This window comes from Zootoca vivipara, chromosome 9 (genome assembly GCF_965207765.1).
Source record: "Zootoca vivipara chromosome 9, rZooViv2.hap1.1, whole genome shotgun sequence".
NCBI classification, from domain to species: domain Eukaryota; kingdom Metazoa; phylum Chordata; class Lepidosauria; order Squamata; family Lacertidae; genus Zootoca; species Zootoca vivipara.
In genome coordinates, this window is record NC_142592.1 from 2,577,042 (window position 1) to 2,603,587 (window position 26,546).

Here is a 26,546-nt window from a genome sequence, read left to right on the forward strand (position 1 = left end):
TATACACTTCTTGAGGATAGGGACCTATCTTTTTTCACTCATATAGAAACTGCTAAGCGCCTTGTAACATGATGAAATGATGATAATGAAGGTGTAGAAGAAACTGCATGCGTGTATCTAGTGTAGCTGAGTTAACAGACCTCTGTCATTACTGTATCTTGGCACTTCTTGACATATTTGCCGTCTGCCTTGACAATGGTTTGCAGAAAGCGCAGATATTCCACGTGGCGGCCATGCGTCTCGATGCAGTGCACAAAATGCTGTACCACCCGCTCACTAATTTCATTGCACAGATGGTAATTGTTTGTGAAGATGTGCCGCATGGTTTCAGCCTCAAGAAGCTAATTTAAAAACAATCAAAAAGCCGCTCAGAAAAACAATGAAGAATTTCACGAAATTCTGACTGAAGTAGTTAGAACACATAGGAATAGCAACCACATAATAAAACTGCACTGGTAGAGAATGCCAGAGAAAGCTGCAGGAAGGTAAATAAAATAGATCTGAGATTTCATTTCTTGTGTTGTTTCTCAATATAGCTGTAGCTGCATGCCTGGTGTCGCCTTGGTCCATTTAGCTTAGCATTTTTTACAATAAGTGGCAGCAACGCTCCAGGGTTTATTTCCCAGTCCTGCTTGAAGATGTCAGCGATTGACCTCAAATGTTTTGAATGCAAAGCAGGTACTCTGCTGCAGAGACACAACCCAAGACCTTTGAGCAGACCCTCTGACTCAGTAGGGCAACCAGGTGGCCTGCAGGAGCCTCAAGTGACCCAACCAAGTTACATGGGTATGTTGTGGGTGTAGTCAGAGCAGAAGAAGGGTATTAAAGGAGGGTGTTTAAGTGTGTAAACACTCTGGAACCAAGGAAAAATTCAAGTCCTGGCCACTAGACTAGGGAGGAAGGGACAAGTGTCATAACTGGACTCCCATTCCAAGGTCCTTTAATGCACAGCAACCAAGAAAGGGAATCATGTCGTGCTGGAGGGCATTCTGCTAAGGAAAGATCACTGGTGGGACCATGGGTGTCTATACTTCCACATTTTATTTAACATGTGATGTGACTACTGGCTATGTTACTCTTCTCCCATGCAAGCAACCACAAGTGTCCAGTCTTAAAAAAAAATAGTGTTAAGGGGGGGGGGAGGTGTAAAGTCACATGGTAAATAAAAATACATTTTTAATTTGAGTGTGCTCACAATTCTCCTTCCTTTAGCCACAGCTTGGTGTTTCAAGTCATGGGTCAAATTTTCCTGTGTCTGACATCTTATATGACATCAAGGCTTAGTGAAATATACTCCTGCAGGCCAATCAGGTTACGGATTCCCTTCCACCTGGAGTTGGATTGGGTAGCTCCTGCGGACCAATCAGACTGCTGATTCTGAATCCTATTGTTCTATGATTCAGCTCAGTACATAACACCTAGGGAAGGTAGTTAACCCAAAACTTTCAGAGGCTTGGCTGACATAATTAGGGATGGAGGTTCCCAACCACTGCATTATACCCATATACACAAACACAAAGAGCAGCACACTGCTTTGCCAACCTATTTATATTCTCACTAACAAATCACATCTAAAAGTCAAGGGAGTGAACGAAAATGGGAACAAGTGACAGAAAGCACTAAAACACCAGCAGTCCTATAGGTGGGTTTCCAAGGAGTACCTTTGAGAAGTTGGTGTCTCTACAGCATTTGCATACATTATATGCATACAGTATCAATCACCTGGGGCCTTATGAATGGCTCTGTTGGTGGTGGTGCCTCCACAAGAGGACTTTCTCGGTGGCCTTTTCCTGCTTACGGGATGCCTCCCTCCCTAGAGAGGTGTGTCTGGTCCTCTCAATGTTAACCTTTACACAGCATTTTCAAATGTTGCTGCACACCCAGGCATTTGATGTCTAAAATATATTGTTCCTGAACAACTCGACATTATTTAGTTGTAAGAATGTTCAGTGGTTCTAAAATATTTTATTTTCACATTTATACTGTATTGCTGTTTGCCATCCTGGGTTCCTTTGGGAGGAAACGCAGGATAAAAATCGGGTGACTAACCATCATCATATTATGCAAGTGTGTGGCAGGTGTTCTAAAAAGAAGAAATCATTTCACCACCACAACCCAGATCTGATTTGGAAATGTGATTAGTTAATCAACCAATTAATAAATAAATATCTATAACCAACTTAGATTTCGTTAATCAAATGACAGACCTAATTATAGTGAATTAAAATAAAAAAGATAAGAGCATAGTATCCTGTGTTGTCTGCTTCTGAAAGATCTGATCTTACACATACCATACAAACACACAAACAACTAAGCTAAGCAGATTGATCACTTCCAGTTATTTGCAGCAGGGAAACAAAGGAGGTGGCCCTAGTGATCAAATCTGAAGGTCACCAACTTACTGCCCTGCAGATGTTTTGGATTGTTCTGACCCCTTATTCCTGCCCTGGTCCACTGTTAGGGAAAAGGGATGTATCTGAATGTTTAGGTATATTTGAATGCAACTCTTTATAGTACAAATGACTGTTATGTTCAGCAAGGAATTTATCATCAACTCGAAATACTCACACCAGGTGTTAGAAATAAGTTGAGGTGTTTATGAAGTAGAACTTGATTCTGAGGATTTCCACGACAGAAGTTCTGAAGAAACAGGTGAGCTAAGTTCATAACTTCATTCATCTTTTCATCAGTCTTTGTGTCAATTCATTTTTTTCAAATGTAAAAGGAACAAACCAATAAATGGACCTGTTAAACACTTAACTGGAAATATATAACCAGTACCTTTTTAAGCAAAGAAAATCTTGAATAAAAACAATTTTTAAAAAAGAAAAAAAGAGTAAGCCCTCATTAGAATGCAATAAAGATAAGGGAAAGGTCAACTAAGTTTCTTGTTCCTGAAAGACACATTTCCAAACGACTAAGCAGCCAGGAAAATCTTTATTTTGCTCCTGCAAGTGTAGTCACACAGTTGCCATAACATGTCTCAGTTCTAGTTTAAATACCCACAGCTGTATCCAGACTAAGATAGCTCATCTTAGGTCCCAATGAAAACAATGGGAAATGGTAGTCATGAATTAGGCAGCTGTCGGAAGGTCTCGGCAACTGCTTCATTTGGGCAAGACCTACCAGATATGAGTTGCTGTGTTCATTAGGTCAGACACTCCACCAAGTCTGTGCACATTGTCTTTTTGCTAATAAAGAGTGAACTTCAACTTGCTGGGTGTGTTTTACTGCTGGCTCCCCCCTGTCTCCTGCTGGACACATTCATTGCTCCACCCCCAACTACCTCTGGCCCTGCCCTCCATTGGCATGTGGTCCCCAGAAGATTGCCTATGAGCTATTGTGGCCCTTGGCTCTTCGACTTGGCATAAACGTTAATTACCTTCTCATAGGGTATCTGCAGAAGATCCAGCACCACACTGTGAGCGCCCATATTTTTCAGCAAGCGCTGCTGCTGATGGCGACATTTTTTATTCTGGATGCAGAGTTTGCTTAATCGGATCAGGATCTGGTGATAAAAGATCATATGTACTGTGCATAAATACGAAGCCAGGGAAAATATGAGTTGTTACCATAGTGAATATACCTAATTGATCCTTGGAAGCATTTTATCAGCATACCTCCATCACAATATTGTAGTTGTTGCTCTTGTTACTGTCAATCTGAGGTTTCTTACTCCCATCCTGGACTGGACTTAAAATATTTGACTCCTATAATTAAAAAGATAGGGAGGGAGGGAATAATTTAACTCCAAAATCTTGAAGTGCAGTACCAACATGCATGGAAACCATGTAAAACCATCTTTCACTAACAGTGGGCAAGTATTAACCCAAGGTGAGCTAGAGAGTTAAAGTGCATAATTCAGAAGTAAATCCCACTGAGTTCAATGGGGCTTAGAACCAAGATAAATAGGCATAGGATCACAGCCTAAAATGCTAATGTGTCCAGCACAAAGAAGGTATGATAACTGTATGAAAATTGAAGATATTAATATACACACTATAGAATGTCTCTTCAATTTTTGTTATTTCTTGTTAGTATTTGGATTAGTTTTAGAATTTGTGTTATTATTTGCAGAGTGCCATAGCAACTAAGCAATGCATATAACTCAAAATAATGATACATGCCCTGCCCTCAGGTTTACATATATGAGACTAGAGACCCAATTAAAGACAGGTGGAGGGGAAAGGTCAGAACAAGGAAATCAGTCTGGGGATGTTGGAGCGCTCAGTGAAGAGGTGAATTTCTAACATGCATTTAATCCAGCTTCTCCTTTTGCTAGGAAAGAGGAGGTGCAGCTTTTCAGCAGACTTTGATCTTTATATTGTCTGAAATCTGGCATTTCTCCCTGCAATCCCATACAGTTACAGTAGCCATTATCCAGTATTTAGCACTAAGTATCTCTCACGGGTGGCGCTGTGGTTAAACCACTGAGCCTAGGGCTTGCTGATCAGAAGGTCGGCGGTTCGAATCCCTGTGACGGGGTGAGCTCCCGTTGCTTGGTCCCAGCTCCTGCCAACCTAGCAGTTCGAAAGCATGTCAAAATGCAAGTAGATAAATAGGAACCGCTACAGTGGGAAGGTAAATGGCGTTTCCATGTGCTGCTCTGGTTTGCCAGAAGCGGATTTGTCATGCTGGCCACATGACCTGGAAGCTATACGCCGGCTCCCTCGGCCAGGAAAGTGAGATGAGCGCGCAACTCCAGAGTCGGTCACGACTGGACCTAATGGTCAGGGGTCCCTTTACCTATCTCTCCCTCTAATAGGAAAGTCAGGTGATAAGTGTCAGTAATATCAGAACCTAACATCCATGCGAGAAGGAACCCAAGGTTTGCGAAAGGAAGGAAGGAAATAAAACTGTGGTGACAAAAAACCCTAAAACAGCCCAATGAGAACTGAGCATCATTCTAGTCAGTTGGAAGTAGTAAGTAAAACTTTATTTATTTGCATGGCCTACAGGCCATTGCAACAAAGGATTCATATTACATAACCTGGTAAAAAGGAAAGAAAAAAGAAAAATGCTATATAAAACAATAAAATGTGCTGTCTCGGGATTCAGCATAACACAATTAAAATGGAACAGATGAGATCTTAATTATATGTTCACACAGGCGGCGCTATTGTCCTCCAGCTGGCGGCCCTCAGTCTCATGGCCCTCTCAGTAAATCTGGCTACCTTCTCTGTTGTCTGGGCAGTCTGGTCTGCCAGGAGGAAAAACAGTATATCCTTGGATGGGCGGCCCGAAATGGCGGATATCAGAGGTGTGATGATCTCATCCCTGAGGTCTTTATATAGGGGACAGGACAGGAGTACATGTGATACAGTCTCCACGCTGCCAACTCCGCAGGGACATAGTCGATTCTGGTATGGTGTTTTTGAGAATCGACCTTCAAGGAGGCGGAGGGTAGCATGTCCAGTCTAGCCAGCGTGAAGGCTCGTCTGTATTTTGGGATAGTTAGGTTGGACAGGTATGGTGACCGGAAGTCCATGTAGGAAGGTGGAAGACGGATATACCATGCGCTAAATTTCTTAATAATGGCCATATTGTTTTGTTGTTCAATGTTCTTCAGGCGCTGGTATATGAGGCTGTTTGCCTTGGATGGGCCCATTATGAGTAAATGCTGTGCGTGCAGGCCACATGAGAGGAGTTTTTGGTGCACAGCCTTTGCCCATGCGCCTTTGTGTACATCCCGTGTGACTAGAGGCAATAGCCCAGGTGGATTTAGATTTAGACGGAGCCAGTATTTAAGTGTTCTTTGCCAAGTCCGTGTTTTGACAGATAGAAGGTTGGCTTCGAGGCGTAAAGCCGCATTTGGTGCGCATGATGGAACAGCGAAAATCTGTCTTAGAAATTTTGATTGGACTGTTTCAAGAGTACTACACTGATTCCCTGTCCATATTGGAGCCCCGTAAAGTAATTGTGCCAGAGGTTTTGCTTGGAATACCTCAAGAGCTGCTGGGATGTACCTGCCACCCTTCATGTAAAAGAATCGCGACAAAACCTTAGAGGTTTGGGATGCTTTTTCACTGGCGTATTTATGGTGTGCCACCCACAAGCCTGTTGACTGAAAGACAATTCCCAGGTATTTGAAGGTCTTAACCTGGTCTATTATCTGGCCGGTTGGAACAGAAATACAGAAAAACAAGACAGTGGTGCACATGGAACCCAAAGGGTATTCCAGAGATGTCGTTATAGAAAGATAACCACATCATCAACACAGTTGTGACATTCAGCTGCAAATCTTATAGCCTTATGTCATGTGATTTGACACTCCCTCATCATATCCTTCTAGGGAAGGGACCAGAATCTATTTGCATTCTGCTGGGAATATCTACATTCATAGCAACTGAAAAGCAGTTGCTTATTCTCTTTGTAAAAGAAACATACTGCCCCCAAACTTGGCATGCTAGCTCTATATATAAACAATAAATTGCAAGAACTCAGGCCAAAAGAAGATGGATTTCAAAAAATCTTCACAAGGTTTTATTGATGTGATGCGGGGTTTAAATGGGAATCAATCCCAATGTTGAAGGCAACTAAAGATAAATTCCAGTAAAAATCAGAAAATCAGGACAAGGCCCTGTTTCGACTATTCTTCGTCAGCAAAGATTCACAGGTCAAAGTGTAACAAGTATGTTTGCCTTTGGCCAAGGCAAACATACTTGGTACATTACAAAGAAAAGTTCATCTTTTGCAAGTACAGTGGTGCCTCGCTAGACGAAAACAAAACTCTGGTAACCACCTTGAGAACCTTTTATTGAATGGTGGCATATAAATATTCTAAATAAATAAAAGTGAAATAATGTGCAGGGATCAAGACAAAAACACCCACCTCCATGGGTTCATCACTTCCTTTTGCCTGACTTTCGCCCAGCTCTCCACTTTCATAACTGTTCTTTTCAACCCAAAGTTCAGATTTTTCTACAGTAAGCCTTAGCTGGTCAAGATCAGTTTTAATTTGCTTGTAGTTATCCACATCTTGATTAGATACCAGCAACTGAACCTGTAAATCCCAAAATTTCACAAAGGTTTCACTTTTTTAAAAATGTCATCAGAACTGTATTTTGTACTATAGTTCCAATCAACTCCTTGATTTGACTTTTTATAAGGCCCAATGATTTTTTAATCCATCAACAGATCACATTAATTTTTATATGTAAAAGCAAGAGAAATCATATGGTTAATCCATTGATACACATCACTTATTTCTGCATCAACTGATTACTCAATGCTTGCAGTTAAATGTATGAACTGATTCAATGGAGAATCACTCTTTGGGGGAAGATATGAAAGTTCCTTCTCATCTCATTTGATGTATGATGGCTCACTGACGCATGCAAATTGCCACTTAATGCTTTAGTTGCCTGGTGATTAACATGTAAGAACAAACCAGTTCAAAAATAAAGGTACTGAATGTGGACTTTACATCACCAAGGTGATTTATTATTTTAACTGATGAAAGTAAATGTGGCATGCACTGAAATTATGAACAAATCTGAAGAGTGATAAGCAAAATGACAAACTTGAAACAGAATTGGGAAATTAATATGAAAACATCTGAAAAGAGACATTTTAGGCATCTAGTAAGAAATCAAGAAATTGTAAGTTATTTAAGGGGTAAAGGTAGAATCATAGAATCATAGAATCATAGAGTTGGAAGAGACCACAAGGGCCATCCAGTCCAACCCCCTGCCAAGCAGGAAACACCGTCAAAGCATTCCTGACAGATGGCTGTCAAGCCTCTGCTTAAAGACCTCCAAAGAAGGAGACTCCACCACACTCCTTGGCAGCAAATTCCACTGCCGAACAGCTCTTACTGTCAGGAAGTTCTTCCTAATGTTTAGGTGGAATTTTCTTTCTTGTAGTTTGAATCCGTTGCTCCGTGTCCGCTTCTCTGGAGCAGCAGAAAACAACCTTTCTCCCTCCTCTATATGACATCCTTTTATATATTTGAACATGGTTATCATATCACCCCTTAACCTTCTCTTCTCCAGGCTAAACATACCCAGCTCCCTAAGCCGTTCCTCATAAGGCATCGTTTCCAGGCCTTTGACCATTTTGGTTGCCCTCTTCTGGACACGTTCCAGCTTATCAGTATCCTTCTTGAACTGTGGTGCCCAGAACTGGACACAGTACTCCAGGTGAGGTCTGACCAGAGCAGAATACAGTGGTACTATTACTTCCCTTGATCTAGATGCTATACTCCTATTGATGCAGCCCAGAATTGCATTGGCTTTTTTAGCTGCTGCATCACACTGCTGACTCCTGTCAAGTTTGTGGTCTACCAAGACTCCTAGATCCTTTTCACATGTACTGCTCTCAAGCCAGGTGTCTCCCATCCTGTATTTGTGCCTTTCATTTTTTTTGCCCAAGTGTAGTACTTTACATTTCTCCTTGTTAAAATTCATCTTGTTTGCTTTGGCCCAGTTGTCTAATCTGTTCAGGTCATTCTGAAGTGTGATCCTGTCCTCTGGGGTGTTAGCCACCCCTCCCAATTTGGTGTCATCTGCAAACTTGCTCAGGATGCCCTCAAGCCCATCATCCAAGTCATTGATAAAGATGTTGAACAAGACTGGGCCCAAGACAGAACCCTGTGGCACCCCACTAGTCACTACTCTCCAGGATGAGGAGGAGCCATTGATGAGCACCCTTTGGGTTCGATCAGTAAGCCAGTTACAAATCCACTGAATGGTAGCATTGTCTAGCCCACATTTTACCAGCTTCTTTACAAGAATATCATGGGGCACCTTGTCAAAGGCCTTGCTGAAATCAAGATAGGCTACATCCACAGCGTTCCCTTCATCTACCAGGCTTGTAATTCTGTCAAAAAATGAGATCAGATTAGTCTGACATGACTTATTTTTCAGGAACCCATGCTGACTTTTAGTGATCACAGAGTTTCTTTCTAGGTGCTCACAGACTGTTTGCTTAATGATCTGCTCTAGAATCTTTCCTGGTATTGATGTCAGGCTGACTGGGCGGTAATTGTTTGGGTCCTCTCTTTTCCCCTTTTTGAAAATAGGGACAACATTTGCCCTCCTCCAGTCTGCTGGAACTTCGCCTGTTCTCCAGGAATTTTCAAAGATTATTGCCAGTGGTTCTGAAATCACCTCTGCCAGTTCTTTTAATACTCTTGGATGTAGTTCATCAGCCCCTGGAGACTTGAATACATCTAAACTAGCCAAGTATTCTTGTACTACCTCCTTACTTATTCTGGGCTGTGTTTCCCCTGCTGAATCATCTGCTCCATATTCTTCAGGTCGGGCGTTGTTTTCTTTCTTGGAGAAGACTGAGGCAAAGAAGGCATTGAGGAGTTCTGCCCTTTCTCTGTCCCCTGTTTGCATTTCACCATCTTCTCCTCTGAGTGACCCCACTGTTTCCTTGTTTTTCCTTTTGCTACGGACATACCCATAAAAGCCCTTTTTGTTGCTTTTAACCTCTCTAGCGAGCCTGAGTTCATTCTGTGCTTTAGCTTTTCTGACTTTGTCTCTACACGTGCTGGCTATATGTTTGAATTCCTCTCTGGAGATTTCCCCCCTTTTCCATTTTTTGTACATATCCCTTTTAAATCTTAACTCAGTCAAAAGTTCTTTAGATAGCCAGCCTGGCTTCTTTAGGCACCTTCCATGTTTCCGTCTCATTGGTATTGCCTGAAGTTGTGCTTTTAATATCTCCCTTTTAACAAACTCCCAACCATCATAAACTCCCTTCACTTTTAGTATTACTGTCCATGGGATTTCACCCAGCGTTTCCCTAAGTTTTCTGAAGTCGGCTTTCTTAAAGTCTAGAATTTGGACCTTAGTATGCTTGGTTGCTCCTTTCCGCTGGATAATAAACTCCAGAAGAGCATGGTCACTCCCACCTAATGATCCTGCCACTTCTACCCCACTAACCAAGTCATCACTATTGGTTAGGACCAGATCTAAAATGGCTGATCCTCTTGTTGCTTCTCCCACTTTCTGGACAATGAAGTTGTCTGCAAGGCCAGTGAGGAATCTGTTCGACCTTATGCTCTTGGCTGAGTTTGACATCCAACAAATATCAGGATAGTTGAAATCCCCCATTACTACTATCTCACTTCCTTTGGAATGCTTGGCCATCTGTTCCAGGAAGGCATCATCTGTGTCCTCAGTTTGGCTTGGGGATCTATAGTAAACTCCCACAATGAGATCACTGATGTTTTTCTCTCCCTTAATTTTGACCCAGATACTCTCAATTTGGCTTTGAAGTTTTAAATCCTGGATCTCTTCACAGGTATACATATCCCTAACATATAAAGCTACTCCTCCTCCTTTCCTGTTTGGTCTATTTCTCTTAAATAGATTGTATCCCTAGCAAGCCCTAGGCTCAGTGGTTTAACCACAGCGCCACCTGGGTCCCTTATTTAAGGGGAGAAATTCTTTGGATGCGTTTCTGCAAAATTAATCAAATTAGGGGGGGGGGGAATGTAACCGCTTATTTTTTGTTTTTAATATGGGGAAAATTGTCATTTTCTCCTAATTCAACTAATTTTGCAGGAAGACATCCAGATCCCTTTTTGAACATCAGGGATTATTTCCTTCACAATGCAATAATATGGCTTGTGTGTTTTTCTAAAATGACTTACAATTTGTTCATTTTCTGACAAGATGTCTAGAACATCTTTCTTTAAAAGGTTTTCATTATGATTTCTCAATTCATCAACATCTGTAAAATTGGTTACAAGGCTGCATGCTTGCAAAGATTATTAATGAGGATATTGAATGAAACTGAAGTTGTCAGTTTTCCCTACATTAACTCTATAAACACTGTGACAAAGCTCGTACAAAAAGATAATACCTCACATCAGCAAATATTCCTCTACTGCAGAGGACTCTTGCTATTTAAGGTTATTGTGTTTTCTATATAAACATGCAAATAAACAGAAATCTCAGCTAGCTACACCTTTGCAGGTTGGCGCCCATTTCTTCCCAACAATGCAGATTCAGAATTCTGTTACATAATTTATGGATGACTTCATAAATTAGATTTTAAGAAAAATTCTGCAGCAGGGTAAGTTAAATTCTATGACACTGGGAAAAGACTGTAACTTAGTGGTAGAGCATCCCATAGTGGGGGGAATATCCCACCTTCAAGCCTTACTGTATCCAGGTAGGGCTAGAAATGTTCCCTGTCTGAAATCCAGGAGAGCCCCAGCGACTCAGAATAGGCAATGCCAAGGCAGCTGAACCAATGGGCTGACTCAGTGTTCCTATCACTGAGATGCCGTGTCTTCAACTGGCATAAATTATGCAGATAAACAACTGTTGCTCTTATTTTGAAGAATCGATTCTGCAGTTTTTTGCTATGAAAAACCAATTCTCTTTTTTTGCTAAATTTGGATGGAGAAAGAACCTCTACAAGGTAGTGAAGCCTCTTACTGCTGTTTGAAATTGTTGTCTGAAATTTCCTCAAGCTTTGTTCCACATTTTAAAGAACAATCTTTTCAAATAGAAAGGCAAGAACTTTGCATTAAAAAACAATCTGAGTTTTTTAGGTTAGGTGAACACTGCAGGTCATTCATTATTTTTCTGGTGCTTTTCTGCACTTACATAGCATCCTGGCACACACAGCCATGGGTATCTCATTTCCCATCTTTTGCTGGAGCAAGTTCATTAATTTCCTGCCACAAAACATGCCAACTACTCAGCTGTCACTTAACAGAGAACTGCAACTAATCAGCATAGCACCATTTTAATGGAATACCTTCCAATACCTTCATTATGCAGCAACTGTCAAATACTAAAAAAGAATCTTCTTTCCTATGTGTTACTTGTACAAGTTTGGAAGAAGGGGAAACTGCACGCTGTCTGCCTCTGGTGCAGCCCAGTTAAAACACTGCAGTAAGTGGGTCAAGGAGGGTTCTCTCTTCTGAAAAGCAGCTTCAGACAAGTCTTCAAGTCTTCCATCAACACAGACACAGGCACTGCATAAATGTTCTGGCTAAATTCTACAGGAGGGAGACTTATTGACATACATCTCTAGCAACTGAAACATATGTAAAGAAATAGCTTTAATTGGTGGCTCTACCTGTTTAAAGGCTTGCAAAACTTCTGCTCGTTGGCTGAAGTGTTTAAACAACAGCTGCAGGGCTCCAGAAAGCAAAGGAGGATAGTCATGCATAATCAGGTGAATGAGGACTCGCAGGAATGTCCTGCCACCTTCACCATCCAGCTGCACTGCGTTTTTTTCTTTTCTGCACAAAAAACAACACAAAAAACCAAGTGAAAACATTCGGCCTTGTTCACTCCTTTCTCTCAACACAGGGAGTTGACATAAATTGTTGTTGGCATCTGTCTGTCCTGAGAGTCAGCATTGGCCGCCTTCTCTCGCAGCCCGAAGCCAAGCGTCTCCCTCACCCCAGGCCGGAGAGGCCGCCGCCTCCACACTGCCGAGTCTGGGCCGGATTCGCGACGGAGCGGGCGGCCTCCTAAGGGAAGCGTTCATTCGCTCGGGAAGAGGCCTCCACGATGCCGCTGCTCTTCTTGGAGCACTTCCCTTGGCCCAGCCTGCGCACTTACACGGCGCTCAGTGCCCTGGCCTAACTGGGCAGCAGCCTCAGCGCCTACCGTGCCCTCAGCCAGGCCGCCGAGCACACGGAAGAGCCTGCAGCGGGTAGGCAGCAGGCGAGCGCCGGAGGGAACTCGAAATCCGCTGGGCTGGAGCTCGAAATCAGAGCGCTGGCGGGAGCGTCCGCAACTGAGCCGCAGCTGCAGAGGCGCTCCGATGCCCCCCACCCCTCCCCTCCCCCTTTTAAAAAAAGCTATTCGCTGCCAGCATTTTTCTGCCCCCCGTCCACCTCTCAGGGGAGGCCGCTTGGGTCTCCTTTCTAGCCGTGGTGGGCTGTGCTTCGACCCCCTCGTGCCTCTCACGGGAGGCATCAGAGTGAAGAGGACCCTGAGCCCCCATCCAAAAAATGACTCTCATCAGCCCATGTAAGGGAAAAAAAAACCTTTAATTTTGTCTTAATTATTTTATAGTACAGTACATTGATTATTGCCTTTATTTTATGGATCAATGGTCTCATTAGACAGTAAAAAAATTTCTAATTGAAAACCAAATTTTTTATCCATTTTAAATACTTCATTAATCTGATGGTATTGGAGCCAATCATCAAGTTTATATCTTAGTTCATCCTATGTTTTTAGCTTAAATTGGCCTCCATCCTCTATCAATAAGTCTCTATACTTTGGCCAACTGGTTTCCATATTAGGCCTTTTAAAGCCCTTAGCCTCCAAAGGTGAAACCCATTTAGGTATTTTTCTTTCTAACACATCTTTATACCTTATCCATACATTGTACAATGATTTTCTAATTATATGACTTTTAAATCCTTTGTGGACCTTAACTTTATCATACCATAGATATGCATGCCAACCGAACGCATTGTCATAGCCTTCTAAATCTAGTACATCAGTGTTTTCTAACATAAACCATTCTTTCATCCAGCAAAAGGCAGCTGCTTCATAGTAAATCTTTAAGTCCGGTAGGGAAAAGCCTCCTCTTTGTTTATCATCAGTAAGTAGCTTATATTTAATCCTAGGCTTTTTCCCCTGCCATATAAATTTCGATAGCACCTTTTGCCATTCCTTAAAACATTCCAACTTATCAATTATTGGCACAGACTGAAACAGAAATAACATCTTTGGCAATACATTCATCTTAATTGTCGCAATACGGCCCAGCAAAGACAATTTCAAATTTGTCCAAATTTCTAAATCCTTCTTAATTTCATTCCATAATTTAAAGTAATTATCTTTAAACAGATTCAAATTCTTTGACGTCATGTTTACACCCAGGTATTTCACTTTCTTAACAAATGACAAACCAGTAGCTTCCTGCAACTTTTCTCTTTCCTTACTATCTAAATTATTATCTAACACTTTGGTTTTACTCTTATTCAATTTAAATACTGCCACACTTCCGAACTCGTGGATTAGGTCCAGTGCCCTAGTAGCACTGGACTCAGGGTCTTGTAAAGTCAAAACAAGGTCATCCGCAAAGGCTTTAAGTTTAAATTGTTTCTTCCCTACAGTCACACCTTTGATTTCTTCATCTTTCCTAATCATGGTGAGTAAAACTTCCAGGACCGATATAAATAACAAAGGGGAGAGGGGACACCCTTGTCTTGTTCCTTTTTCAATTCTAATTTCTTCTGATACCATATTGTCACAGTGGCCGGAGCGGACTACTTCAGAGTAACGACGCTACGCAGCTCTGCATTTTATTCTTTTATTGGTGCTGCGTATTTACAGTGCTTAAGTCATTGCTATTTACACGGAGTGATGTGGTCAGTCGGTTTCAGAACCTCCTAATGGCTTTTGGCGCGTCTTTCTCCAACACAAAAGCTTTGGCAGACCCATCCTCTTTCCCCTCCTCTTTCTGCGTAATTCCGGAGTTGGGGGGATGGGTCTCCCGCCCTTATTCGCCCCTTCCTGTCCCACCTGGGACCCTGGCTCCTCTACCTTGCCTGAGCCTCGGACACGACTTCCTGCTTCCCCACTGGAATCGGAACTCTCTCTGCTTCCCCCTGTGCTCGGGGATTGGCTTGAACTTAGGAGGGGAGGGACTTCGCGATATCCCCTGTCCCTCACATCCACCCCCCTCCCAAGCTCTCCTTCACCCCTCCCCAGGTCCCCCCCAGGTGTCGGTGACGACTGGAAGCCTAAGAACTCAGTGCTTTCCGAGCCCGTTGGTGTGAACACCTCCCCCCAGTCCTGCAAGCCCCCCCCTTCCGCCTGGGAGGACGGGAATCCCAAAAAGTCTGTGGTGTCAGAGCTGGTGGGGGTAAAAATGTTCTGCCAATCTGCTCCTTCCTCTGACTGGGTGGATCTCGGTGACACCCATACCTCATCCTCTGGTTCCTCAAACTCCGCTTCCCAGCGCCATGGTGAACTGCTCTCCCGTGCTTCCTCCCCCTCCCCCTCCCTTTCCATGTGCCAGGGCTTGGGTCTATGGGGAAAGAGGGCGTGAAATTCTTCTACCAGGAATTCCTCCTGTATCTGAGTGGCTGGGACCCATTCATTCTGGGACGGTGGAGCATCCTCCCATGCCATGAGGTACTCCAGTCCCCCCACCCCCCACCTTGAATCCAGGATGGCTGTGGCCTCATTGAGTTGCTCCCTGCCTTCCCTCTCCCCCCCTCCCTCAGGGGTTTGTTCGCTGTCTCGGAGCCTGCTGCTTTCCCTGTACGGCGACAGCAGCGATCTATGAAACACTGGGTGCACCCTCATGTCCTCTGGCAGTGCCAGCCTGTATGCCACCGGGTTGACCTGTTGCGTGACCGTGAAGGGGCCCAACCTTCTGGGCGCCAGCTTTTTGCATCGCCCTCTGATGGGAAGGCCCTCCGAGGACAACCAAACTTTGTCCCCCACCCTAATGACCTCCCCCGGTCGCCTGTGGCGATCTGCCCCCCTCTTGTACGCTTCCTTGGCTCTCTCCAAGTGTTCTCTGAGCTGCTGGTGCACCGTCTCCAGTTCCTCTGCCCAATCCTTAGCCTGTGGGCCTTCCTCCTCCTCCTCCCCCTCCCTCTCTGGGAAAGATCTGAGGTCACGCCCGTAATTGGCCTTAAAGGGCGACACCCCTGTGGAGACGTGCACCGCATTGTTGTAGGCAAATTCTGCCAGTGGCAGGCGATCCACCCAGTCCGTTTGCCTCTGGCTGACGTAACATCTCAGGTACTGCTGCAGAATGGCGTTGACCCTCTCCGCCTGTCCATTGGTCTGCGGGTGTCTAGCCGTCGACAAGCTGACCTCCACCTGCAGGAGGTTCATGAGCCGCCGCCAGAACCTGGAAACAAATTGGCGGCCACGATCCGAAATAACCCTTAAGGGTAATCCATGCAGTCTGAATACGTGATCCACAAACAGTTTGGCTGTCTCTTCTGCAGAGACCGCCCTGGCACACGGTATAAAATGGCACATTTTGGACATGAGGTCCACCACCACCAACACTGCGGTCTTGCCCCTGGAAGAAGGCAGATCTGTGATGAAGTCCATGGACACCACTTCCCACGGCCTGTGTGGCGTGGCTAAGGGCTCCAGCAATCCCGGTGGCGCTGCTCTGACCACCTTTGCCCGCTGGCAGGTGTCACAGCCCCTTACATAGTCTCGAACATCTTCCCTCACCCCTGGCCACCAGAAGTGTCTCATGACTAGGTGAGTGGTTTTGTCCCTCCCAAAATGACCCGCCGTTGGGTTGTCGTGCATCTGCTTGAGGACCGTACGTCTAAGCTGGGTGGTGGGCAGGTACAGTGCACCTTTGTAGAAAAGCAGCCCCCTGCGTTCTGCAAAGTCTTTTGCCTGCTCCCCCCCCCTCTCAGTTCTCTGAAGATGCGGTTGGCAAATTCATCCGCTGCCGTCAGTGCTGTGAGTTCTGCCTCGCTCACCACTGCTGCTCCGCAGGACCATGCTGACGGGGGGAAAATGTGCCTGGGTGCCGGTGGCGCCTCCTCCTCCATGTACTCTGGCTTGCGGGAGAGGGCATCCGCCCTGACATTCTGCTCTCCCGGGATGTAGTGTATGGAGAAGTTGAAGTTCGAGAAGAACTCTGCCCACCGTATCTGCCGCTGGTTGAGCACCCTGGCAGTTCTCCAGAACTCCAGGTTTTTGTGGTCCGTGCACACTTGGATGGGGTGCTTGGCGCCCACCAGGAAGTGTCTCCAGTGCTGGAACGCAGCGTGGATCGCAAGAAGTTCCCGATCAAACACCGTGTAGTTTCGCTCTGGCTGGGTCAACTTCCTGGAGAAGAAGGCACAGGGTCTCCACTCTCTGTTGGCGTCCAGTTGCAACAAAATGGCGCCCACAGCTTTATCAGAAGCATCTGTCTACACGCGTAGGGGCGCGTCCTGAACCACGTGGAACAGGTTCTGGTCTGAGGCGAACACCCTCTTGAGGCTTTCGAACGCTGCTTGCGCCTCTGGTGTCCACCTGAACTTCTGCTTGCCTCTCAGGCAGTCAGTGATGGGAGCCGTAACGCGAGAGAAGTTCTTGATGAACTTCCTGTAGAAGTTGGCGAAGCCTAGTAGGCGTTGGGCATCTTTGCGCGTCCTGGGGCTGTGCCAGTCCAGGATGGCCTGCACCTTGTCCTTGTCCAACGCCAGCCCCTTGTCTGACAGCTTGTAGCCCAGGAAGTCCACCTCCTTGGTGTGAAACTTGCACTTCTCCAGCTTCACATACAGGTGGTTCTCCTTCAGGCGCTGCAACACCTCCCTGACATCTTTCACATGCTGCACTGGGTCATTGGAGTAAATAAGGATGTCATCCAGGAAGACCAAGCATTTCCTGAAGAGGAGGGACCCCAGGACGTGGTGCATGAAGGCCTGGAAGCATGCTGAGCCCCCTTGCAACCCGAAGGGCATCACCAGATATTCAAAAGAGCCCAGAGGCGTGAACATCGTGGTTTTCCATTCATCGCCTTCCCGGATCCTGATCAAGTTGTACGCCCCCCTCAGGTCTAGCTTGGTGAAAATCTTGCCCCTGCGTGCCGCTGTCAGGAGATCATCCACTCTGGGCATGGGGAAAGCCACTGGCTCTGTCACTGAATTCAGTCGTCTAAAATCCACCACAAGACGGCGCTGTTGCGTGTCTTTCTTGTCCACCCAGAAGACCGGGCTGCCCCCTGCTGCCTTGCTTTCTCTGATGAACCCCCGCTTGAGGTTCTTGTCGATGAAAGCGCGCAGATCCTCCAGTTCCTGGTCTGACATGGCGTACAGCTTGGCTGGGGGTATAGTTGCCCCTGGCACCAGGTTGATCTGGCAGTCAAAAGGCCTGTGTGGGGGTAGGTGGTCGGACTCCGCTTCGCTGAAGACCTCCTGCAGGTCCCAGTACGGCTTGGGTATCGCCTCACCCCCTTTGACGTGCATGGTGGCCACCGTGGCTATCGGAGGCCCCTCCCCTGGTTGGTGCTGCATGCAATGTTCCAGGCAAAAGTCCGATCCAAAAGTGATGCATCTCTGGTGCCAACTGATGGAGGGGTCGTGGCGCGCCAGCCAGCTCATGCCCAAGACGATGGGGGGGTCTGAGATGGTGGTGACGTTGAATGCCAGTGTCTCTGAGTGCCTTCCCACCGTCATTTTCATGGGGGGGGGGTTTGATGAGTGATGGCCCCTCCCAGCAGCTCTCTGCCGTCAATGGTCGCCACGTGCAGAGGAAAATCCAGCTGCAGAAGCTGGATCTGGTGCTCTTCTGCAAAGTTCCTCGAGAAGAAGTTCGCTGACGCCCCACTGTCAATTAAGGCGAGGACTGTCAGGGGATAGCCATTTGGGAGCGTGAGCGTCACTTCTAGAACCACTCCTGCTCTGGGAGGGGTGGGCTGGCTCTGCTCCTCTCTGTGCGGGTGGGTGGGCTGGGGCTGTTGTCTGCTGACTGTGCCTGGCTGCTGCCCCTTGTCTCCTGCAGCCAGGCTTTCCCGTTTCCCTGCTGTGGTGCTGCGTCAGTGGGGGAGGGCACAACCGTTCCCGCCTTTCCTTGCCACTCCCTGCGATGTGGGCAGTCTCTGACGAGATGCTGGGGGGAGTTGCAGAGAAAGCAATTCCCACCCCTTCCCTCCTTGCGTCTTGGCGCCGCTGGGGTTTGAAAAGCCCCCGCGCGCGCGCGCTATCAATCTGCATGGGTTCCTGGTCCTGACTGGCCCCAGGCGTGGCTTGAAAGGGTTGTTGGGGGGGTGGCTTCTCCTGCGACCGTGGGAACCAAGCCCGCTTTGCGCGCGTTGCTTGCTTGTCGCTCCACCGGGATTCCTGTCTCACCCCCACCGCCAGAGCCGCTTTGCTCAGCTGATCCATATTACTGGGCTTTGGACCTCTCGAGAGCTCATCCTTCACCTCCTCATGCAACCCCAAGTAGAACGCCGCTTGCATTGGGGGTGACTCTAATTCCCACCCCAATCTGTGCACCAGCATGGTGAATTTCGCCCAATACGCGCGAACTGTCATATTTCCTTGGCGTAAATTGTGAAGTTCCTCCTTAGTCTGGTCCATATGACTATCGGACGAATACATCGTTTTCAAACCTTCTAGAAATAGTTTGACATTCTTCATGCAAGGATTCTTTGTTGCAATTAACGGTCTTAGCCACTCCCTGGCTGCCCCGGTAAGGTGCTCCACAATAAACGCTACCCTGTGCTCATCATCAGGGAACTCATCGTGGTGCAGCTCAAGAGCATACACAATCTCAGTCTCAAAGCCCTGATATTCCTTCGGGTCTCCATTAAACTTGCTTACTAGCGTCCCGGCTCTCCTTCCTGGCAGCACTTGGACTTGGGGTGCCCCTCCCGCCTTGTTTTTCTCTGCATCCAGCTTGTTTTGGAGGTCTACCGCCACCGCCCTTAATTCCTGCTCTCTTTCCTGTAGCGCTCTCACCTGTTCCGCAAGTTGTAGCCGGTCGTCCTGGACCTTCTTAGTCTCTTCTTTAGCTGCCTTCAATTCCCCCTGCGCCTGCAGCGACAGCTGCTGCAGTTCTTGCTGGGCTTGCTCCGCGATCTGCCGCCATCTCTCCGCCTCTGACACGCTCATCCCGGCAACTCCAAAGTAGCCCAAAAAAGGATTCGGAGGTTGCTGTCACAGTGGCCGGAGCGGACTACTTCAGAGTAACGACGCTACGCAGCTCTGCATTTTATTCTTTTATTGGTGCTGCGTATTTACAGTGCTTAAGTCATTGCTATTTACACGGAGTGATGTGGTCAGTCGGTTTCAGAACCTCCTAATGGCTTTTGGCGCGTCTTTCTCCAACACAAAAGCTTTGGCAGACCCATCCTCTTTCCCCTCCTCTTTCTGCGTAATTCCGGAGTTGGGGGGATGGGTCTCCCGCCCTTATTCGCCCCTTCCTGTCCCACCTGGGACCCTGGCTCCTCTACCTTGCCTGAGCCTCGGACACGACTTCCTGCTTCCCCACTGGAATCGGAACTCTCTCTGCTTCCCCCTGTGCTCGGGGATTGGCTTGAACTCAGGAGGGGAGGGACTTCGCGATATCCCCTGTCCCTCACACATATTATTTACAATAACTTTAGCTTTTGGTTCAGAATAGATCGCTTTTACTCCATTCAAAAAAATTTGTCCAATCTCCATTTTTTCTAAATTCTTTTTCATAAACATCCAAGAAATATTGTCAAAGGCCTTCTCCGCATCTATAAACATTAAAATAGCTTTTGTATTTATCCTCTGCTCCAACATTTCCAAAATGTCCACCACATTTCTAATGTTGTCTTGGTCCTGGTCCTGATGGATAAAGTCTTTAAGAACCTTTTTCAATCTAGTGGCCAATATATTAGCAAAATTTTTGTAATCCACATTCAATAGGGAGATTGGTCGATAATTCTTAACTTGCGTTCTATCCGTATCTGGTTTGGGTATCAGCGTGATGTAGGCCTCTTTCCAAGACTCTGGGGCCTCTCCTCCTTCCAGTATCTCATTGCATAAGTCCATTAGGGGCTGTATTAGCCAATCTTTCATAGAATCATAGAATCATAGAATCATAGAATCATAGAGTTGGAAGAGACCACAAGGGCCATCCAGTCCAACCCCCTGCCAAGCAGGAAACACCATCAAAGCATTCCTGACAGAGGGCTGTCAAGCCTCTGCTTAAAGACCTCCAAAGAAGGAGACTCCACCACACTCCTTGGCAGCAAATTCCACTGCCGAACAGCTCTTACTGTCAGGAAGTTCTTCCTAATGTTTAGGTGGAATTTTCTTTCTTGTAGTTTGAATCCGTTGCTCCGTGTCCGCTTCTCTGGAGCAGCAGAAAACAACCTTTCTCCCTCCTTTATATGACATCCTTTTATATATTTGAACATGGTTATCATATCACCCCTTAACCTTCTCTTCTCCAGGCTAAACATACCCAGCTCCCTAAGCCGTTCCTCATAAGGCATCGTTTCCAGGCCTTTGACCATTTTGGTTGCCCTCTTCTGGACACGTTCCAGCTTATCAGTATCCTTCTTGAACTGTGGTGCCCAGAACTGGACACAATACTCCAGGTGAGGTCTGACCAGAGCAGAATACAGTGGTACTATTACTTCCCTTGATCTAGATGCTATACTCCTATTGATGCAGCCCAGAATTGCATTGGCTTTTTTAGCTGCTGCATCACACTGCTGACTCATGTCAAGTTTGTGGTCAACCAAAACTCCTAGATCCTTTTCACATGTACTGCTCTCAAGCCAGGTGTCTCCCATCCTGTATTTGTGCCTTTCATTTTTTTTGCCCAAGTGTAGTACTTTACATTTCTCCTTGTTAAAATTCATCTTGTTTGCTTTGGCCCAGTTGTCTAATCTGTTAAGGTCATTCTGAAGTGTGATCCTGTCCTCTGGGGTGTTAGCCACCCCTCCCAACTTGGTGTCATCTGCAAACTTGCTCAGGATTCCCTCAAGCCCATCATCCAAGTCATTGATAAAGATGTTGAACAAGACTGGGCCCAAGACAGAACCCTGTGGCACCCCACTAGTCACTACTCTCCAGGATGAGGAGGAGCCATTGATGAGCACCCTTTGGGTTCGGTCAGTAATCCAGCTACAAATCCACTGAATGGTAGCATTGTCTAGCCCACATTTTACCAGCTTCTTTACAAGAATATCATGGGGCACCTTGTCAAAGGCCTTGCTGAAATCAAGATAGGCTACATCCACAGCGTTCCCTTCATCTACCAGGCTTGTAATTCTGTCAAAAAATGAGATCAGATTAGTCTGACATGACTTATTTTTCAGGAACCCATGCTGACTTTTAGTGATCACAGAGTTTCTTTCTAGGTGCTCACAGACTGTTTGCTTAATGATCTGCTCTAGAATCTTTCCTGGTATTGATGTCAGGCTTACTGGGCGGTAATTGTTTGGGTCCTCTCTTTTCCCCTTTTTGAAAATAGGGACAACATTTGCCCTCCTCCAGTCTGCTGGAACTTCGCCATTCTGTAATATGTAGCTGTAAGTCCATCAGGTCCTGGTGTTTTACCCAATTGCATTTGTGATATTGCATATTCTACGTCTTGCATAGAAATTCGTTGGGAAAGTAGGGATTTCTTATCTTCGGGAATTTTATGCAATCCATTTTTGTCCAAGAATTGCTCCACTTTGTCTTTGTCTTGTTTTTCCTGTCTATACAGTTGTTTGTAATATTTTTGAAAACATTTCCAAATCTCTGTTGGATGCTCCAGATTTTTTCCTTCTTGTATGAGATTTGTAATAGTATTCTGTTTCTGTCTCTTCTTCAATTGCCATGCCAATAATTTGCCGCATTTGTTTGCTGACTCGAATGATTTCTGTTTCATCCATTTAATTTTTGACTCGATCTCTTGATTCATCAATTGAGAAAACTGTGTTTGCAATGCTTTAATTTCTTTTTGAGTCTGTAAATTCTTAGGGTTACTTCTTAATTTCTTTTCCTTTTCTTTCATTTGATTTAAGATGTTTTCCTTCTTAGCATTGTATTCTTTTTTTCTAATCGCATTTTGTTGCATCAGAAATCCTCTCATTACAGCTTTACTGGCATCCCATATGGTCCTTTTTTCCAAAGTCGTCCTCAAGTTTATCTCAAAATAATCTTTCAAAGTTTTTTGGGCCTTCTCAACAATTTTCTCATTCCTTAGCAAAGAGTCATTCATTCTCCATCTGAATGTACCCTGCAGAGATGTCTTCAAATCCAAAATCACTGCATTATGGTCGGAGCAAGTTCTTGGATCTATTTCCACATTGTTAATCCTCAGGGCTAGGTCTCTTGTTAACCATATATAGTCCAGACGACTCCAAGATTAATTTGCATTTGAGAAAAAAGTTTGGTCTTTTTCCAATGGATTCTTGAACCTCCACGTATCGATCAAGTCTAAATTGTCCGTTATTTCGAAGAAAGACTTTGGCAGTCTTCCTTCGTTGGTAATTTTATGTCTTTGTGATCTGTCCATTAAGGTAGAGACCACTCCATTCAAGTCTCCCAACAAACATATTTTAAAGTCCAAATAATCCAAGAGTTTTTCATGTATGTTTTTTAAAGAAATCTGATTTTCCATCATTTGGTGCATAAATTCCCAAAACTAGAATTTTTTTGCCTTGTGATGTTATTTGAATTGCAACATATCTCCCTTCATCTTTAAACATTAATTTTGGACTCAATTTCTCTTTCGCATAGATTACCACTCCTCGTTTTTCACTTTATCCGAAGACATAAATTCCTCTCCCAGTTTTTTATTTTGCAAAATTCTTCAGTGCACTCTTGTGACATGTGTCTCTTGTAAACAAATTACATCCAATTTTTGTTTTGCCAAAATATGGTATACTTGATTGCTTTTACATCTTGAGTTCAAACCGTTAGAGTTCCATGACAAAATCCTCAGTGACATTTTGGCCTATGTTGCTGCAGTTGCGCCTTCGCCTAGGTCTGAATCAGAATCGAGCTCTATTGGTTCTCCAAGCAGTCCTGGAGTTGGAGGGCCTAATCCTTGCAGTTCTCTCGCGTATTTCTCCAAGAATTCTCTCTTTTGTTCCACTGATTTGATCTTAATCTTCTTTTGTCGGTACTGAAAGTTTAATCCTTCCGGGAAGGCCCACCTGAAGTAGATTCCTTTTCTCCTTAAGGCGGTCGTCAAATCAGTATATTGTGCCCTCAGGTCGAGAAAGAATTTCAGCAAATCTTTGAAAAGGATGATCTGTTATTCTTGAACCTTCGGGGCTTTTTGGTAATGTAATCCAAGGATTCTGTCTCTTTGTTCCTTGGTTTGGAATGTAATCATGCAATCACTTACAAAATAAATTTCTTTCTTTGATTTTGTCCCAAACCTGAATGCCTTGACAATTTGCAGGGGCAATTCCCAGGTTCTTGAAAATTCTTCTATTATCGTAGTCTTCAGATTATCCTTCTCTATCGTTTGAAAAGCCCGAATCCTGAGGTTCACCTCCCTCTGTTTCATCTGTACAAAGGCGAGTGCCACCTGCGTCTGGTATGCTTGTTTATCCAGGTCTAGGACCTTCCCTTCTTCCAATTGGGTAACTCTTTCCTCCACTCCAGTTACTTGGATTTTAACTTGTGAGATATCTTTAGTTAGAGCTCCCAATTCTCCTCTTATTTGTTTCAATTCCTCTGTAGCGTGCCTCTGCTGTTCAGCAACTTTTTTCAGTTCTTGGGCATTGCTTTCCTGGCCCTCTTTCAACACTGGAAGGATTGCTAAAGATTGTAAAACTTGTTCTTCAAATGATGCTGACAGTGATGATTTCTTCTTTGCTCTTCCAGTTGTAGCCTCTGGGCCAGACATAATGCTGTTATACTCAGTAGAAAAGGTAAACAGTCTCTGCTCCAGAAGCTTCAAGGTCTCTAAGCCAGAAGCGCCCAAGTATCTAAGCCAGAAGCATCCAAGGTCACACTTATCAAAAGTTTTCCCAGGCGAGAGCAGCTGCAGACACAGTCACAATACGCTGCTCAAAACAGGCTGGTTAGAAAGGCACTGTAATTCTCTAAGTCTTTTACAGGGTAACTTATGCTTTGTTAGCAGAAGAAGAGTAGAGAGTTGCAAATTCCCTTCAATACAGTCTTATTTCTGCCTTTGGAAATTCAGTAGGCAGATCAAAGCCAGTCAAAGGGTGAACAGAAGTTCATAAACAGATTCTCATTGTGACATCACCTTAGCCGACTGAGATGAACGGATCCCGTTCCCAGGTCAGAAGAAACACTCTTTAACAGTCTTAAACATAAAATCCGCAGGATTTCTCTTCCTAGAGCCCTGCACTCCTCCAGAAGTTAAAGAAATAGGTGTTTCAAAGTGTCTATTTACAGTCCTGCTGCGGAAGCTGGTCGTTGCTTTCGCTATTGCCGCAGGGGGGGAAGCCCGACCTCCGTGTTTTTAAGGCTCTCCCGATGGCCAAATCTGTTCCAAATTTAAAAGCTTTGTTGCTGTTACTCACTGTGACCAAAGTGTCCGGATTTCAGTTTGTCTTTTGGAGAAATTTAATTGCTGTATCCGCCGCCAGCACTAGGAGCTTTTCCCTTGGAGGGAAGCGATCCGCTTGCTGTGTCCGCGCCTCCACTTTCCCCACTCTCGCGCCCTTATTAGGGCTCTTCAGGGGGGAAGGAGGTCAAAATGGACAGCTGCCAAGTCCCCACGACTTCAGGACGCTCCTCCTGAAGTTTTGGGAGGCTGCGCGCTCTGCAGACCCCCCCCCCTAGAATCCTCCAAAGGGGCGGGAGAAAGTTTCCCCTGCGTCTGCCGGCGCTCGCGATTAAACCGGAAGTCCAATTACTTCTACAGTATAAGGCCTACCGAGATGTGTTTTGTGAGAAGGAAGCCAACAGATTGCCTCCCCATAGACCAGGGGTAGGCAACCTAAGGCCCGTGGGCCGGATGTGGCCCTATCGCCTTCTCAATCCAGCCCACGGACGGTTCAGGAATCAGCGTGTTTTTACATGAGTAGAATCTGTCCTTTTATTTAAAATGCATCTCTGGGTTATTTGTGGGGCATAGGAATTTGTTCATCTCCCCCCCCCAAAAAAAATATAGTCCAGCCCACCACATGGTCTGAGGGACGGTGGACTGGCCCACAGCTGAAAAAGGTTGCTGACCCCTGCCATAGACCATACGACTGCAAAATTGACTTGCTGCAGGGGGGTCAGCTGTACTCCAGGTCAGAGGTAGAGCTAGTCGTGTTAAAGGAATTTCTGGGAAAGAATTTGGTGCAGGGATTCATCCACCCATCTAAGGCCCCTGTGCTCTTTGTGAAGAAACCCAACACCTCAAAGTTGAAGCTCTGCAATGATTACAGACTCCTGAAGAAGGTGACGGTGCCCAATCACTATCCCCTGCCATGCACTGAGGATCTGCTGGAGAGGCTGATATCAGCAAAGATCTTCACAAAGCTTGACTTGAGGCCAAACCATAGCTTAGCGCATGGCAGTGCAGCAGCAGGAGGACTAGAGGAAGATCAATATGGCCACAATCTCCTTTCCAGGAACATGTCTGGCTTAGCATTATGTACGAACCAGTTCAGTGTAACAAGAGATATTGTGTGTGTACACACACACACACACAAGTCACACAACAAAACTAGTTATAAACAATATAAAATAGTAAGGCCAACAGCATAAAATCAGTTTTAAACCACCATAAACCAGGAAGCGGAAAGAACTTGATGCAAAAATGTAAAAGCACTATAAACTGAAAACTCTACTCAGTTACGTGTCTGAAAAGCTATGGCTTGATCACTAGATAGCTCTGACAATGAAATGTATCTTATTTATAGGTTGCTTTTCAAAATGTCCTTTTCCAAGCCATCTCACAATATATCAAAAACATTACAGCCATAACATAAATGTAGAACATAAAATATACTGTATAAGTAGCCTGACCAGATTCCATGATCAAAGGCGTTGCATTTCTGGAAGCTCACACATGGTTCATTGGGCTCATTTCAACAGCTATTTATTTATTTAGTCAACTTAGAATATATCAAAGCAGTACAGTGGTACCTCGACTTACGAAGGCGATCCGTTCCGTGGCACTCTTCGTAAGTCGAAGTCTTCAGTTGTTGAAGCACCCATTTTGCAAATGCGCAAAGTGCAATTT

At 45.2% G+C, this 26,546-nt stretch overlaps 1 protein-coding gene across 9 annotated transcripts in view; it reads right to left on the reverse strand.

Moving 5' to 3' along the window:
• The window catches only part of ITPR2 (inositol 1,4,5-trisphosphate receptor type 2), a 264,276-nt gene that overhangs the window by 120,495 nt on the left and 117,235 nt on the right, over positions 1-26,546 (reverse strand). For 8 of the 9 annotated variants that reach the window (XM_035127537.3, XM_088652318.1, XM_035127536.3 and 5 more), the window contains 6 exons: positions 12,049-12,214; positions 6,833-7,003; positions 3,621-3,710; positions 3,383-3,508; positions 2,569-2,691; positions 141-341 (listed from right to left, as the gene is read on the reverse strand). In XM_035127537.3, coding sequence (XP_034983428.1) covers positions 141-341; positions 2,569-2,691; positions 3,383-3,508; positions 3,621-3,710; positions 6,833-7,003; positions 12,049-12,214 — 877 coding nt within the window. The remainder of the gene's footprint in view (positions 1-140; positions 342-2,568; positions 2,692-3,382; positions 3,509-3,620; positions 3,711-6,832; positions 7,004-12,048; positions 12,215-26,546) is intronic. The other variant, XM_035127538.3, reaches the window with a different exon arrangement.